This window comes from Numida meleagris, chromosome 1, assembly GCF_002078875.1.
Source record: "Numida meleagris isolate 19003 breed g44 Domestic line chromosome 1, NumMel1.0, whole genome shotgun sequence".
NCBI classification, from domain to species: domain Eukaryota; kingdom Metazoa; phylum Chordata; class Aves; order Galliformes; family Numididae; genus Numida; species Numida meleagris.
The window spans coordinates 137,172,664-137,188,546 of record NC_034409.1 but is presented as its reverse complement, the minus strand read 5'-3'; the positions used below and the strand labels follow the sequence as shown (position 1 = coordinate 137,188,546).

Below are 15,883 nucleotides of genomic sequence, written 5' to 3'. Positions count from 1 at the left end.
TCTCACATGTTGCATTTGGATTGTAACTTTACACTACATACTCCATGCTGAATTAAGATAATTAACAGACTTCATGAGGGGGTGGCACCTCATTCCATTCAACTTTTCAACTACATACATTACTTGAGAGTGTTCTACTATTTTTACCAGAATAATTAAGTTATCTGCATTTCCTTTAATTGCCTGAAAAACAACAATTTAATGCCTGTCACCGCATCATACAAACTTTCTGGTAATTATTGTGTTCCAATTCAATAAAGACCACAGTTTTATAATTTATTCTGATGCTGGCATCCAAATATTCTCTCATTTAATACCTCAATTAAAAAGGAATCATAAGTATAAAAATATATATAATACAGATACACACGTATACATGCAGATATATTTAAAGAATGAAGAAAGCTTCAGTTATAAGAAAGCCAAAGACACATTTTATTTCATTTACAGAATTAGAGAACATTAACAAAGCCTGTACAGGCACAATCGTCGTACAACAGCATCTAAATTACTGAGTAATCAGCCTTTTTTTGTTATATCTGATAGCTACCAGCTCCACTTCCCCAGATTTAAAGTGGGTTCCTATCACAAAATAATTTGAGAGTGGTAAGAGAGAAGACAACTTTGTTGCTCAGTCACAATTAGTTTTCGAGACCAGTGATCATAACTGGACTAAAGCTTGACTGGCAGCCAACACAGAAATAGTGACATTACAGAATTGTATCCTGTGTATTCTGAAATTTACCTTAGTTTTTGCATGGCTGACCTTTACAATATCACAGTAAAGGTTATTGGAAACTGATGAATCCAGACAAATTAGAACACAGGTTAACAAAGGCAAATTTAAAGAAATGTAGATAACATAATCAGCATTGCATGCTGTCTGTAAGCTTTCTTTTTGGTACGATGAGATTACATCCCTACATCTCACTTTGTTGTGTGATTACGAGAAGATTGTCATGCACTGCCATCTGTATCCCTGTATGTACATTTACAGAGCCTGTCACAAACTGGAGACTACTCATTAGGGAACTTAGGGAGCCTGTTTTAGGAGGGGGTTGGACTAGATGATCTCCTGAGATCCCTTCCAATCCCTACAATTCTGTAATTCTAGGTTATCAGAGCAGCATTTTCTATTCCTCTCCATCTCCTCTTCCCACGTCTGGGAAAGGCCTTGAGTATCAACAGTAACTTCATTACAATTGCAAAAAGACTGAAAACAAGTGAAGGTCTGCAAAGATGATTAAGTGACCAAGGTGGCCAATGACTTCAAAGGTGCAGTTTGTAAAAGGAACATGAAACTGAACGGCAAAGCCTGGGAAGGTGACATGAACAGGGTTGCTGAAATAACGAAGAAGTTTCACAGCTTTCCAAGTTATTATTTTCACAAATTGAGGCACCATTCAACTTGCAATCTATCAATCTAATTTTTAATGTTCTCTTCACAGTTGTACCTTTCATATTTGCCTTGTCTCTCAAATATCAGTGAAGCTGCATGTTTGCTTTGTGCAAGCTGAAGTCAGCGTGTTCAAATTCACTTAACATGGATAGCCTAATTAATAGTCACAGTAACCAAAAGCAAAACGAGGTACCAGAATGAGCCTTTAACAGACGTGACAGACAGACACTCAGAAAAAACTCTGAAAGTCTAACTCTGTTGGCCTTGGTTAACCGATAAGCATTCTCTTGCTCACACCTAGACCTTCCAGCTCCACCCTATCCCCTGTTTTTAATATTAAGTTCACACAGACCAAGATGAAAAATGTAGCAGTGATGAGCAAGAATGAGGACATGAGGGAAACAGAAGCCAAAACTCAGCTATGGGTATGATGGTGCAGGAAGATAAGTATGTTGCTACCGAAAAGGCAGCTGGGCCTTCAGTTTGCTGCAGAGAAGATAATATGTAGGCATTCTGGCACATCTTGGCATCACCAGACCACCTGCCCTGAGACCTGCAGCCACAAACTGACAGCTTGTACTCCCAGGTGAATGGACAATTTGTTTTGAGCAGGAGATATCTGATCAACCACCTGCTCCAGAAACATCTGAAGAGCAGCACTTCAACAGTAGAGATCACTTGGATCAGCCCAGATACGACTAAACACAGACAGGCATTCACTGAGACACTCCTCAGATTTGGCACTGGATCACAGATCTGAAAAGAGCTTTAGAGCACTGGACCACTCCTTTAAGAGACTGGGGCACTCTTACTCTGATTTGCCACCAGAAATCCTCTTCCGTAAGCTGATGACTCCAGCAGCACCTCTCTGCCTTGGCCATTACTGCGCTTCGACATCCATCAAAACTAAGAGCACTTTAAAAAACACGCTTTTGAAGTGATCAGTCAGAAGATTCTCATTCAGTGCTAGTTAGACCCATTTCATATGCAGTTTCTGTTTGCTGAACGACAAAAAGAAAATGCAAAGGCAGAGGTAACCCCCAAGCATCTGCTACATGGTCCCTAGCATGCAGGCAGCCAGACAGAAACACTCCCAAGACTGCAACAGATGGAGCAGTCCACAGGAGCACCGCAGTTGTACTGCAGTGAAGCCAACCTGGACAAGTTCAAAGAGGACAAACCTTCAGCAGTGCACCAGCAGAGCTTTCAAGTTTGGAAAATTAGCCAGGGCAGAAGGAGGGAAGTGGAGCACATAATCAAAATTAAACTGTATCCAAATACCTCTCTCCCTAAAAAACACTACAGCATTATCTGCTGTGAAAGCAACCAATGTTTAATAACACGAAGATCAGAAGAAGTTACGGTGCAGGCAAGAAGAGAAAAAGCACCAGAAAGTTCCACGTTCAAGGATTTATTAAGAGAACTAAAATGACAGGTGACGCAAGCAGAGCGCGGAACTCAACAAACATTCAACTCACAAGCACAAGAGCAGGAATTTGTCGAGCTATGTGGGCTGGCAGCACTACAAGTGGCAGAACATCTGTGTTTGGTCACTCTGACAAGCTTAAGATAAAAAAAATAAACGGAACAACACACCGGATGCTGCAACTTGAAGTGCCTGAATGATGGCACTGTAAGCTCTCTGCCAAAAATAAAATAAAATGATAAATCTATTTTCAGCCTGGGAGTTTAGAGAACAGGTTTACCAGCCAAAAAAAAACATGGCAAAATGACAAAAAAACAGGGCAGCAGGGCAAGCATTCTTCTACATTATGGGAATTATGATGGATTAGATTCAAAACAGGAGGAAGCTGGATGCTCAAGTTGATATGCTATGATGAAAATTGAACTGAAAATATAACTTGGCATGACCAGCATACTTATAAAAAGAAAATAATTAAAAACATTTGTAGTAACCCTCCAGTAATCCCAAAGCATCACTTCCTCTGCCCACCTACTATGATCCATTATGTTTCTTAATTTATTACATAGCAATATTTCACTTACCCAGAAGAAAAACAAAGGACATCACGAAAGAGTGTGCTAATATGATTTAAATCACGGAAAGAACTCTAAAACATTGCTCTTAGCTCAAAGATAAAGTATGGTATCGCATTGATCTACATATCAAGTTAAAATGAAGCTTGCATTAATATTTGTTTAAAGGCACTATTTTTCTTAAAAGCAGTTTAATCAAAAGTTTTGGAAGATGACAGTCTGTTCAGTTTCTTAACTTGTGATTTACAGAAGCTAAATAATGGTAAAAAAAAGAATTCAAAAATAGAAAGTGAAATGATGAAGTGAAAACGACAAAACATCTAGGCACGGGGACATACGGTCATCCTCGGGGTTTTGAGACTTGGTCAGCTAAGTGTTTGAGTTGAACTTGCCAAAAAAGAATACCCTTCTTACTCAAACACAGCATGGAAGAAAGATCATTTTGAGAATGCCTCCCTTCCACCGCTAAAGCATTAGCTCCTTTCCATTCTCACCAGTATAAGCTGCATAGAGAAAGAAGAGAGGAAGAGATGCCAGATGGTAGGAGGACACGAGATCCAAAGTCAGCAACATGCCCAGACAGAAATTAATGTCTAGAGGAGACACAGCTTACACTTTGTCAAAGCTTCCTCTTAACAGACATCAACTCAGATGAACAGAGGAGGAAAGTCAAAACAAAATACACAGAGAACAATCACAGCTGCCAAAATAGGTATTTTCTCCTCCATCCAAAACATTCACTCCTACTCGCAGCCAAGCGCTTCCAGTATTTCCCCGGCACAGACTAAAACTTGTCTCAGCCTTCAGTAGCAATTTAAATGACTAATTTGGCAGAAAACTAGCCAATCTGGATTAGCAGTTACAGTAGCTCACCACGTGGTCAGACAAAACCAGAACACAAGCAAGGAAAAGGACTCAAGCAAGGTTAAGAACAGAAACTACTGTGGAGTTTCAACAGCAGAAAACTGTTGGGAAAATACAAATGTGATGTTCATCTTCTTTCTTATACCTTCAGTACAGAAGCACAAGCTGAAAAATATCCTGCTACAACTCACCTAACTCACCGATCCTATAGAAGGAAAAGAGATGTTTCCATTCTTCATGCTGCTTTTCCTTTCTGCTTCATGATTCTTAGATAACACAGTACAAGCATTAAGACTGATTATTTTTTTTCCACATTTTTCTTTGTCTACTCTATATGCATCTCCCAGCACGCATTGATGACTACCACTGACTGGGACAGAAAAATATTGACCAAAATTCTTTTCAGAGTCCTTCATCCAACTCGCTTCTCCCTCACCTCCACTGATCCATCACAGCGTAATAGCGTAAGAGAGTGAAGGTAGCTTAAGAAAAGATCTAAAAAGTCCTGCCTCCACAAGACGAAATACACCACTTTTTACCACCTCCCCACTAGTATGTAATTGTATTATGGAAATTTATAAATTGTTTCCAAACTATTTCAAAATTCCCACCTCCGCATTTGCATCCCAAGGCCAATATTTATCCATACAAGCAAGCAAGGAATGATTATCCAAACATCTACTACTTTTTTTCCTGTGGCAACTATCATTACAATGAGAGGTATAAAAATTCATCTCAAACATTGATTTACACAACAAGTTAAATAATAATAAAATATTTGCTTGTCAGAATTCCACACCCCCTGGTATGCAAAGTACTTACTTGGTGCATTCTTCTAAAGACTGTACAAGCATCTGCTGGAAAGAACTTATTTCTTCCAGATTTCCCATTAAGTATGAAGTGTTTGTCGAGTTTAACCTGTAGCCAAGGTAAATAAAATGTGTTTATGGCTGTAGTTATTGATTATCTGTTCTTTAATAAAACCTGCAACATTAAAAAGAAAGCTTACTGGTTCTTTGATCAAGAGCCAGAATCAATCTGTCCAAGTCAGCAAGCAAGAAGAATGACAGGAACTTGAGGTAGAAACCCCTGCCTCAAGGATCTCAGTCCACACAAGAAAATGCGCATTAACACTGGAATTGAAGTTTTGATGACATAAACCCTCCCCAGTACCCAAGTGATCTGCAGCATTATTTTAAAAGCTAAAACAAACTCACATACTTTTCACTGGCTTGTAATGGTCGCAGGTAGTTTGAAAGCATTGTCTGTAGCTCCTTAGAATATTCATTTTCTGTTTCTAATATATTTTGTAGCACCTACAATAAATGACAATGGCTAATGGGTAGTTTTCAAAAAACATTCAAACTAATACCAGTCTTAAAACATATTAAAATTTATTTAGCACTGGGAAAATTTAAAAGAATGTTCCTATATTAAGTTTAGCATCAGTAGAAAAGCATTAAATACTATACACTCACAGAACTCACAGAGAAAAAACACACACAAACACACAAGCTACCCTTCAGCCATATACCAGAAGTGCTAACAGTAATTACATTACATTAACTAACTTTTACTGTAAAGAGAGAGCGTCCTTCCAGAGCCAGGAGTAATTATTCCTCCTGTGCACTTCAAAATGGTCAAAGATCAGAGAATGGTAAGGCACAACTGAAGTTTTAAGAGAAACAATGGCAGCTGATTTCTCAGTCTGAGTTACAACACAACTTATCTTACTAGCAAAGTGTTCACTTATTCAGATGCACTGTTCTAGCTAAAAGGTCAGATTTATAAATATCCAATAACTGACGACTTTACTTAGCAATACGATCAGTATTATTGCAATAATCTTTTTACATGAGGGTGCCCAACCTTCCAGCCAGAGTGCAGTAAAATACACCACCACAAGGAAATTTAAAAACATATATAATATACAGTCTACACTTGCTTTTTGGATGAATATAAATCAAACAACTGGAATACTCCCAATTATGTACAAGAAAGCATTTTAATGGGTCATCTCTAAGTAGCCTGCTTTAAGATAACCACATCAAATTGTACAATGCTTCTAGCAGACAAATTATTTTTTGCCTTCAAAAAGTTAGTGCTCTAGCAAGAGATTCACCAGAATTAAATGCCATTCATAAAACACAGTAAGCTTTGAAAACTTCTTGCAAATTATTGCTCATAAGGCACACCACAAACCTCCCCTTCTTGTTACATGCCATTATTTGCCGGGCCTACAGTAATATCTCATTTCAGCATTTATAGTAACGACTGTAATTGAGCGCATTATTCAGCGTTGTGGTCAATACTCTTTCTTAGGAAATAAAAAAGCCATTCATTCCTAAATGCAAACCTGATGAAATAACTTTAAATAGTTCAGTATGTCAATGAAGAATTCACTGTTCTTTTCATTGGTGTCATTGATTCTGCTTATTCCTTGAATGGTTCTATTCATTTGGAGAAAGAGAGAGACCACTTTTGAGTTCATTCTTTTGTTGGAAATCTGAATCCTGAACTGAAGATTAAAACGTCTCCATTCTCTGCTAAACATGATGACAGAAGAATGTCACAAGGAAAGCTGTAGCTATTAAATAGGAATCCACAGCATGAAGTACAACACGGGAGCAAAATTTATTTTAAAAAACCTAAAAACCTTTTTAGTCTTCTCTGGTCTAAATGGTAAAACAAAAACAAGAGAAAAATACATTTCCATTGATCATAAAATAAATTCTGCTTTCTAACACATATATAATACAAAAGTAATCAGTTGTTAACATGAGCGCATAGAAGTGCTTGTGATCCATACGGTTCAAAACCAAATGGAAGATCAATCTTTTCAAATATGGCTTTTCCAACAAAAATCTTCCAGCTGAAGTCATTAGTTGGGAAAAGGAGACAAAGCCAAGGGCAAAAACACAGCATCCTGACGAAGTACTGAACATTATCAGAACACACGAAAAGACAAAAAGACCAACAAGTCTGCTAGAGATATTGAAGGACTGTGCTCCATTTTCTCAGAGTATTTTCCATCCTTTTCTATAATCACCCTTCTGAGAAGGTTGAAATACAATTAGTTTCACGTCTAACAGCTAAATTATTCTCCTGTGCTCATTTGTATTTTTATTCAAGGGTTTTCTTTGGAATATGTAGAAGTAGTTGGAGGAAAAAGATTTAAGGGATGGTGGAAAAAAAAAAAGCAATGAGAAAACTTAAGTAGTGAAACCACCAGCCAGACAATTTACTTGGGAAAAAAAGAGAAAAATAAATGCAACTAAATAAAACAATACTTTGCACAGATTTTCAAGCAGATACTCTCATACTGCCTTACGTTATCCTGCACTATAGTTTAGACATAAACACAGCTTTAAACACCTCTTAAAATACATTCAATCTATTTCCCTTTTTCCCATTCCATACAACATTCTTCTAATTGAATACCTTTTTAAAGAGAATAATCTTGCTCACATCACTCTAAAACATTTGTTCTGTGAACTTCTGCATCCTTCCAGCTTGACTTACCAACCTCACGACGAAGCAATAAGGAAAAAATCCTTGGCTATGCTTTGAAGCACTAAGTGCTTCATATTGTAATTCAGTATTCTGGCACCAGAGCACCCTTATATTCCTCATATCCACATCTTGCCCGTAAGCTGTGATAATCACCTTTCTTCCCTTTCCTGTTTTCTGCGTGTTCTGGCTGCTGCAAGACCCCATGAGACCTCGAAGACCTTGTTTCCACAGCTCCACCACAACATTTGCACAGATAAGTCTGGGTACCAAAAGAGCAGCATTGAAGTGGCAGCTTTTACAATCCGTAACACTGATGAATGGCAGGCACAGAAAACTGAGCTCACAGAGCACAAGCTCTCTCAATCGCAAGGCATGGAAAATTCAAGCTTGGTTAACAATTCTGTCACACAAAACCCCAGTCATCTCCCTAAGGGGAAAGATACCACCCAAAAATGGATTTAAATGACCTACACAAAGCTGATCACCTTCCAACAGAGGGGAAAAAAAGGCAGATTTCATAGCTACACTTGGGCACGATCCTGCAGCACATTCTCATTTTATGCAAGCAGTAAAGCACTCAATTGGAGTATCACATGTTCAGCAAAAGCGGTCGATGTCTAATGTTCCTGGATCAAGAAACCCAGACTATACTCCCTAAAAGTGGTCTCAAGAGAAGCAGTGTAAAGCATCATAAAAGTATCCCATTATCTCCAGGGTCCTCACAAATATTCATGAACTTTGATAAATACAAACACTTGCTCCAACTTGAAAAACAGGGTCTCAAAAGGCCAGTCTTTTTCAATCACTTACCAAAACACTCATACTACAGAAATGGACAGCTTTCTCTATACCAGTTCTTAGAAAAGCTGTTTAGACTCCATATAGTTACCTTCTAATCTGACATAATCTTATTTGGGATACCAAGTTTTAAATTATCGTGGAATTTACAAGTAAAATATAACTCACTCTGTCATCAGAGAATAAAATGCAATAATATAACCACTTCTTCAGCGACAGGCTACTGAATTACTTCTATATGGTCAAGTGCAAAGCACTTTCAAGAAGTCTGGTTCATATTAGATCCTGTTTAGACTTGTACCATTTCACAGAGAAGATGCTGCAGCACTCTGCTATCCCACAGTCTCCAGCTAGGCAAAGTGTAAGAATAAACCAAATGTGTCCCATACTCCTAAGCAACACCAAAGTGCAAGGTGCATGTAATAAAACACAGAGATCAATATGATCTGTGTTATGAACTTCAGCTGGAGCTCTGTGAATCCATAAGCATGTTTACACAGAGGTGAAGAACAGAAGAAAGCAGTGAAAGCAGTCTCATCTTCATTTGAAGCACCTTCATAAGCCTATGCAGTTGTTTTCCCAGAAGGGGAGATAAGCAGAACCTCTCCTACCACTTCCTGAGTTTCCTCTCAACTGTCCTTTGATTCCTTTCCTCAGGCTGACCAACACACTCACAGGTGCTACCTGCACCACAAATCCTTCCCTAGGAAAGACAGTAACAAATAATCATGAGGTTTACAGGGTCTCAGTATGTATGGAGGAATACAGTCACAACTCAGAAGTTGCAAGGAATCCCAGCACACAAGACAATGAAGCACATTCTGGGACAAGTGACAGCAACACAGTTTTCAACGCTTGCTCTAACTCAGGCTATGTCCTTTCATCTACAGTTTATTAGGAGCTACTCTTTTTTGACCCTTAGTATGGCTGTCAAGTGGATTGATGATGAAGTGTCTAGCACAGGGAAGAACAGCATCTGTAACAATGACCGGTTATAAAAAGCAGGAGCTGCAGCTTACGCAGCAAACAGAACAAAAACTCAATTCACAGTTTAAACTGTTTGAATATTAATCCGCCTATAAATCGCTACATATTAATTATTTAAAATAATTATTTTAGTGCTTACTATGGCAATATAACCTAGAATTTTTCAAGAAAATGCAGGTACCAGCTATCCTAATTTTAGTTTTAAGAAGAGCGATAAAGCTTTACCTCTTGGAAACAAAGTACATGCTATAGCACAGCCTGTCATTCTTTAAACAAAAATAATAAGATGAGATTGAAAATTGGAGGTATTTGCTACACTGCAGAAAAAGGTGAAAAGAAAACAATTAACTAATTCACTGCAGACAGACTTAAGAGCAACACTCAAGGGCCAATGCTTTAATTTACCATCTATATTATTATGGATAAGTCACTTTTCACCCTCAGGAAGTGATGTATCCTCACTAGCTAATAAATACCTAGCAGTCAAAACAGTAGGAAACTTATCAGATGAATGCACAAAGGTAGATGCAACTGAGCAAGGTGAAAAATAGCTTGATTCTAAGAGTGTGATGTCACCAGCATCACTATTTATCATTTACAACAGGAATACAGACAACTTTAAAATGCAGCTACGGCTAGCTGTTTCCTAAAGAGGACAGTAACTCAAATGTCTGTGATAATGGCAGTATGTTATCCAGGAAACAAATACAAAAAGAAAACAAAGACACTACTTCAAAACTGTATGGCCTTTTGTAACTTAGGCTCCTTAGCTATGGTTTTAGGCAACTTCAAACATTTACTTTCTTTTACTTTCAATAAAGTACACTGTTACCCCTGAAACTGGCCTACATCATTAAGTAAAATAGGCAAATACAAGATTCGATTTGTTTAGGACACAGTCAAACTCGAGTTTTAACTAAACCTCAACTCAACAGCTGACATATTATCATATTATGTGTATTTATTATTACTTCATCTAACACATGGACCTATCAGAGAAAGTCCAAGATTTAGCAGCCCTCTTTAGGCATGAAAAAAAATAAAACGTCAATTTTGACTAAAATTTCATAAATTTCGTAATGACATAAAATTTAAATAAGAGCACCCTTCTACCTACTGAAACAATTAAATTGCATCTTTGCTGCATTTGTGCGGGGAAAAAAATGTAGATTTTAATGCCAAAACAGCAATTAAATAAAAACAGCTACCACACTACAGCAACTTAAAAAAAACACTCTGAAATGCACTATAAATATATACAGTGAAAAAATAAAAAGGGAAGCAATCTGACATTTTGTTGCTGCATGTAATACAGTACGAGCATTACTTCTGCTTTTCGAAGGAATGTGCCTTCACAGATCTTTTTCATCGTGACGAGCAGGTGTGGAATGCAACAGCCAAAGCATCAGAGCCCACCATTTACCATGGAGTTATGGCTGTTGACAGAGGCATCATGCAAACGAGTGGGGAAGAGCAGGAGGGTGCTTCAATATTTTCAACTAGGGGCCTATATGCAAAGCTGCTCTGTTCTCCAGGTGGCTCATGTTACCCGTGCCACAACCACGAAAGATGAAAGCTTCAAGTGATGTTTATGGTCCTGCTAAACCTGACAAATGAGACGAAGAGAAACAAAGACCAAAGACTGTGGTTCAAATAGGAAAGAATGCTTGTGCTTTCTTCTTACACCACCAGGGAGCAGTGGTTAACAAAAAGCATCATACTGTTTTTGCTTTGTTTACTAACAGGAGATACTTTGGAAAGGTTTTGCAAAATGGTTACAACAGGTTTAAAGATTAAATTTCACATGTTTCTTATGCATATCTACTAAAGAGGTATGAATACTAGATTAAAGAATCCCTGGGTGCATATTAAAGGTGATCCACATTTTCTAGCTATGCGAATTCCGCCATGGAATCCATTTTGTCGGTTATAAGGGAGAAGTTCTGGAAGTTAATAACTAAGTCGATTTATAAGCATGAATACAAAGAAGGTAAATCACTCCAGATGTTCAATGCCTTGTTCAACAAAAGAACAAAATATTCTTAATCATATTCATACATCAGAATTTCCTTAATTTATGGTGTCTGGAGAAGAGTGACTGCATATTAAGGTAAGAGAAATGAAATTAACAACTAGCCAAGCAAGTAAAATGAGCATAATACATTATAGTAATGCATATTATTCACTTACTTCAGACTATAATTTTGAACCATGCTTAGAATCCATATGCATGATATTTCATTAAACTAAAATGAACTTGTTTGTGTGAGAACTCACTAAAATTCCTATCCAGCTTTGGCACTAGGGCTCTGACGAGACTGTTAATGTCTTTGTAGCGACAAGAACATTTAGTCAAATGAGGCTCTACTGTATATAAAAAGTTCACAAGGAGGAAAAAGGATCACTCACCACATTGTAATAGCTTTTGTTGATTGCAGATGTATCAAAGCCTTTCGGTGGACTCTTCAATGTACCTGATTTGGGGGAGACCGGCTTTTCTGAAATAAAAGGTATTTTTGCGTCAGCGGGGTGCAATTTCATAGCTTAACACTAGAGGTCAAACAAACCGCTTTAAAACAGTAAGATGGAAAAATAATGCTTCATTAAGAAACCTACATGCTTATTCTTGGAATTATTGGTAAGGAATCAAAATTGTTCATACGGTCATCATGAATGAAATGTTAATCTCAATGAAGGCAAACAGAACCTTCTCAACTCTTTTTCCTAGAACTAGAAAGTAAGTTAATAAAATCAACTTTTTCCAAATGTATTTATTTAAAGGCAAAACATTATCACAGGCTGCAATTAAAAATAGTAAGTATTTTACACACTACTGGCACTTTCAAACAGAAATTTTGGTATCGCTTTAATGAACTCAGCAAAAACACTTGACCAACTAAAGGTCAAACATATCAGAGGTGGGACATTGCACACAGAATCACCACACTGTACAAGTAATGAAGTGACTTAACAGGTGCCTATCTCAGAAAGCCATTTAAAGAAAGAAACAAATTATGCTTTATTAAGTGTTAAAAAAAAGCATCCATGCTTACATATTTGAGAACAGAATCTACTGTAACAATAAATGCATGCCTTAATATAATCCCATAGGAAATCTACCCTCAGCTACACGTGCTCTTCTGGAAGGAGAGCCTGGTCTTCAAGACCAGAGCTTTTGTCCTGAAAGCTGAGTGCTGGCTCCCAGAATGGAGAGACACATGACACTAAAATCTCCTCTTCCATTTCTACTACTCCTCTAACTCAGTCAAGGATAATGCTGCATGCTGGAGAAACACAAGTTAAGATTTATAGCACCTCACTTTGATCTCTCACATTTGACTTAGCACACCAGCAACTGAGGATGCTCTACAGTGTTTGTCAGGACACTGTAGTGTTTTGGTTTGTTTCAAATAAGCAGGATTGCCTAAACATGCAAACTTCAGATAAGCACTTCAAATCATATTAATCTAAACAATACAAAAAAGCATCGTCAGAGCCACCTACTCAAAGTTTTACCTTTATTTTAACAGCAAGTTTCTGCTTCAAATACATTTTAATAAACACGTAATTTAACTCTAGTTAACTTGATACTGCAAGATCACTGAGAATAAATTATGCAAGTCTCAGACCCAGAACTGCCTTTACAAGAAAAATCCAGTCAGCCACATTATGGGACAGCTAAGGGGAATTCCCACGCCAGAAAAGCTGGATAGGGAGCCAATGCCATCAGCAGAACAGTACACGAGGTACCAGCTTCTGTGGGCCTGTGCCCAGGGTGCAGTGACTCAGTGCTCCTGCGGGCTGCCCAGCAGGCCCCTCAGGCACGCAGCCTGCAGGCCATCCTCCTGCCTCCTGCGTATGCTGGCTAGCCAGAGGGGTTAGCCAGCAAGCCACTCAGTCCCCAGGGGCACTCATAACATCTTGAAGAGGGTTTTCTCTGAATTGCATTGGAATTCTTCTCAGATAAGTTATTCTAAAAACACAGTATGGTCTTAAAGATACCAAACATGGGGAAAAACGTTTCTCCATACCATATCCTGAGATGATATGAGAACCCTTTTGGTAAAGAACCCCCACCTCAAGTCAGCTGTAAGCTGACACAGAGCACAAAATCCCATTAGCTCCCAGCAGTGCAGCTGGGAATACTGATGCTCTCACTAGGTACGCCGTCAGATAATTCCAAATGACACTGCCACTCAAAAACCCAAGCAGATTTGTGATTATACAGTCTATGCAAAAGAAACATTTAAGTTAACACTCTATATACACCTACTTATTTATATATTTATGTAGAATGCTGCTTATTTATGGGACAACTGCAACTTGCTTCATTGTACTGAATGATGAAAGCGTCATTTAAACATACATGATTTACTTTCGTTCTCTGCAGGAGTTCCCAACTGATTCTACAATTTATAGTGACTTTTAGGCTTGCTACAAACCTAAAGGTTTTCCACTTGACAAAGAACATGAAAGGAAGAGCTGATGAAACTGATACGCTTGAGGAAAAAGGTAAGTACTTGTTACTGAACTATGTCAGAATACAGATGTCTGACCCCTGCTACTCTAGAGCAAATTGACAGGTCATAGAATAGTGGCTACTCTGTCACCTTGAAGGGTGTAAAAATACATCTCTTCCCCAACATGATTTTTCTTCTCCTAAGCTGCTGAAGATAGGAAAATTTTTGCTGAAATAGACAGTAATTTATGTTACCAGCTGTTCAGCTGACTCAGTTATCCAGACACAAGATTAAATTCAGGTTTAAAGAGAGGACACGAAAAAAGAATCACACATTAGAATCCTTTTGCTTGAACAGCCATAATCAACATGCAGCTTCTGTAATACAAAGACTGTTTCTATTGTAGAAACAGAATTAGGCACAGTAAATCAGTCTATCTACCACGTCTGGTATCCTGCCTCCAAGCATTGCCTTGCTTCATAAGGAGGAATAAAACAGTCTTGTAGTCATTAGCTCTATTACACAGTGTGTTATAGAGAAGAAAATCCTGATCGTGGACATAAGAGATCACTTTATCAGCATAAACAAAAATAGCTGTCACTTATCCTTTAGGAGAGAACATTAGAGTACTTTCACAAACATACAGAATAATCCAACAAACATTTCAAGCAGGTGTGACCCACATCCATACTGGGAACGTTTAAAGATCTTAACCCATGAAATCCATAGGTTTCAGCAATATTAGTCAAACCCTAGCATCTTGCCCATTCCAACACTTAAGTGCTGCTCCTCAAAGCACTGAAAGCTGCAGCTTTTCAAGCATGTCCTAACCAGGCTTCCCCATACAAAAGGTTCTTTCCTTCTGCCTAATTTTCTTTTAGTCCCAGTGTAAACCTGTTACGTTAGCACTGAAAACAGTATGGACAGCACATGACCAAATTCAAACCAAACAAGCATCTGCTCAAGTATTAGTGTATTCTATTTTTGCTTGTAGAATACCACTTAACAAGAGAAAAAAATATCCCTCTGACCGTGCATGGGTGGGGAGAAGAAAACCAGCATTCTTGTTCTTTTTTTTCCACTAAGCTGCAAGTATATTTGCCCATTCCTCATACACCACAGGATGGGACCACCAGATGCACTTTACTCTTCCATACTGACTTCTCTCACGACAGAAGAACTATTAACACTAATTTGTACTGGGCCTGCTACCAACACTAACTGTCAAGAGAGCATAACTGAAGAGAGGCTAGACAACAATAACACATTAATTTCTTTCAAAAACTAGAAAAATGTTTGTGACATCAAATGCCATTTTTCAAAGCTATATTACTGTTTACATAATCACGCCATTGAACGGGTTACAGTGATAAAATCCAGAAAGTTACCATGCAATTATTATTATTATTTTTTAAACTGATAGGCTAATGACAGTTGCTAAGTAAAGTGCTTCTTGTTCTGGCTAAATGCTATTTTTTCATTGCATGGTAACCCTCAGCTCTCTAAATCTCCTAATCTTTCTCCTATGCAAGACAGAACCAGCTGTGTAAGACACAAGGCTCCACCTAAACCTTCACATTCTCTCCCAGCAATATGCAAGGAAAAAACTCAGCAAGGCCATGCTGTCCAATATCTAATAAACTTCCACAGTAGGAATCTTTCACCCTCTATCACATGCAACACTACAGCATCATGAAAGTAAGTAATCCTCCCATTTTAAGATATTCCTGATTAGCAATCAGAGATCACTAAAAAAGACAAGACGTTAGAGTTTGAAAAGTGAAAACTGAAAGTATGCACAGAGCAGATGAAGAGAAAAAAATGGTCCATCTTTTCTTCCTTACAATGTAGGCATATACCTGGA

At 38.0% G+C, this 15,883-nt stretch overlaps 1 protein-coding gene across 6 annotated transcripts in view; it reads right to left on the bottom strand.

Annotated features, from left to right (window-relative positions):
- Window positions 1–15,883, bottom strand: part of ARHGEF7 (Rho guanine nucleotide exchange factor 7) — a 112,302-nt gene that overhangs the window by 44,563 nt on the left and 51,856 nt on the right. For 5 of the 6 annotated variants that reach the window (XM_021415447.1, XM_021415416.1, XM_021415432.1 and 2 more), the window contains 3 exons: window positions 11,969–12,057; window positions 5,483–5,577; window positions 5,084–5,179 (listed from right to left, as the gene is read on the bottom strand). In XM_021415447.1, the coding sequence (XP_021271122.1) occupies window positions 5,084–5,179; window positions 5,483–5,577; window positions 11,969–12,057 (280 nt within the window). Of the gene's footprint in view, window positions 1–5,083; window positions 5,180–5,482; window positions 5,578–7,927; window positions 7,994–11,968; window positions 12,058–15,883 lie in introns of those variants that run through there. The other variant, XM_021415449.1, reaches the window with a different exon arrangement.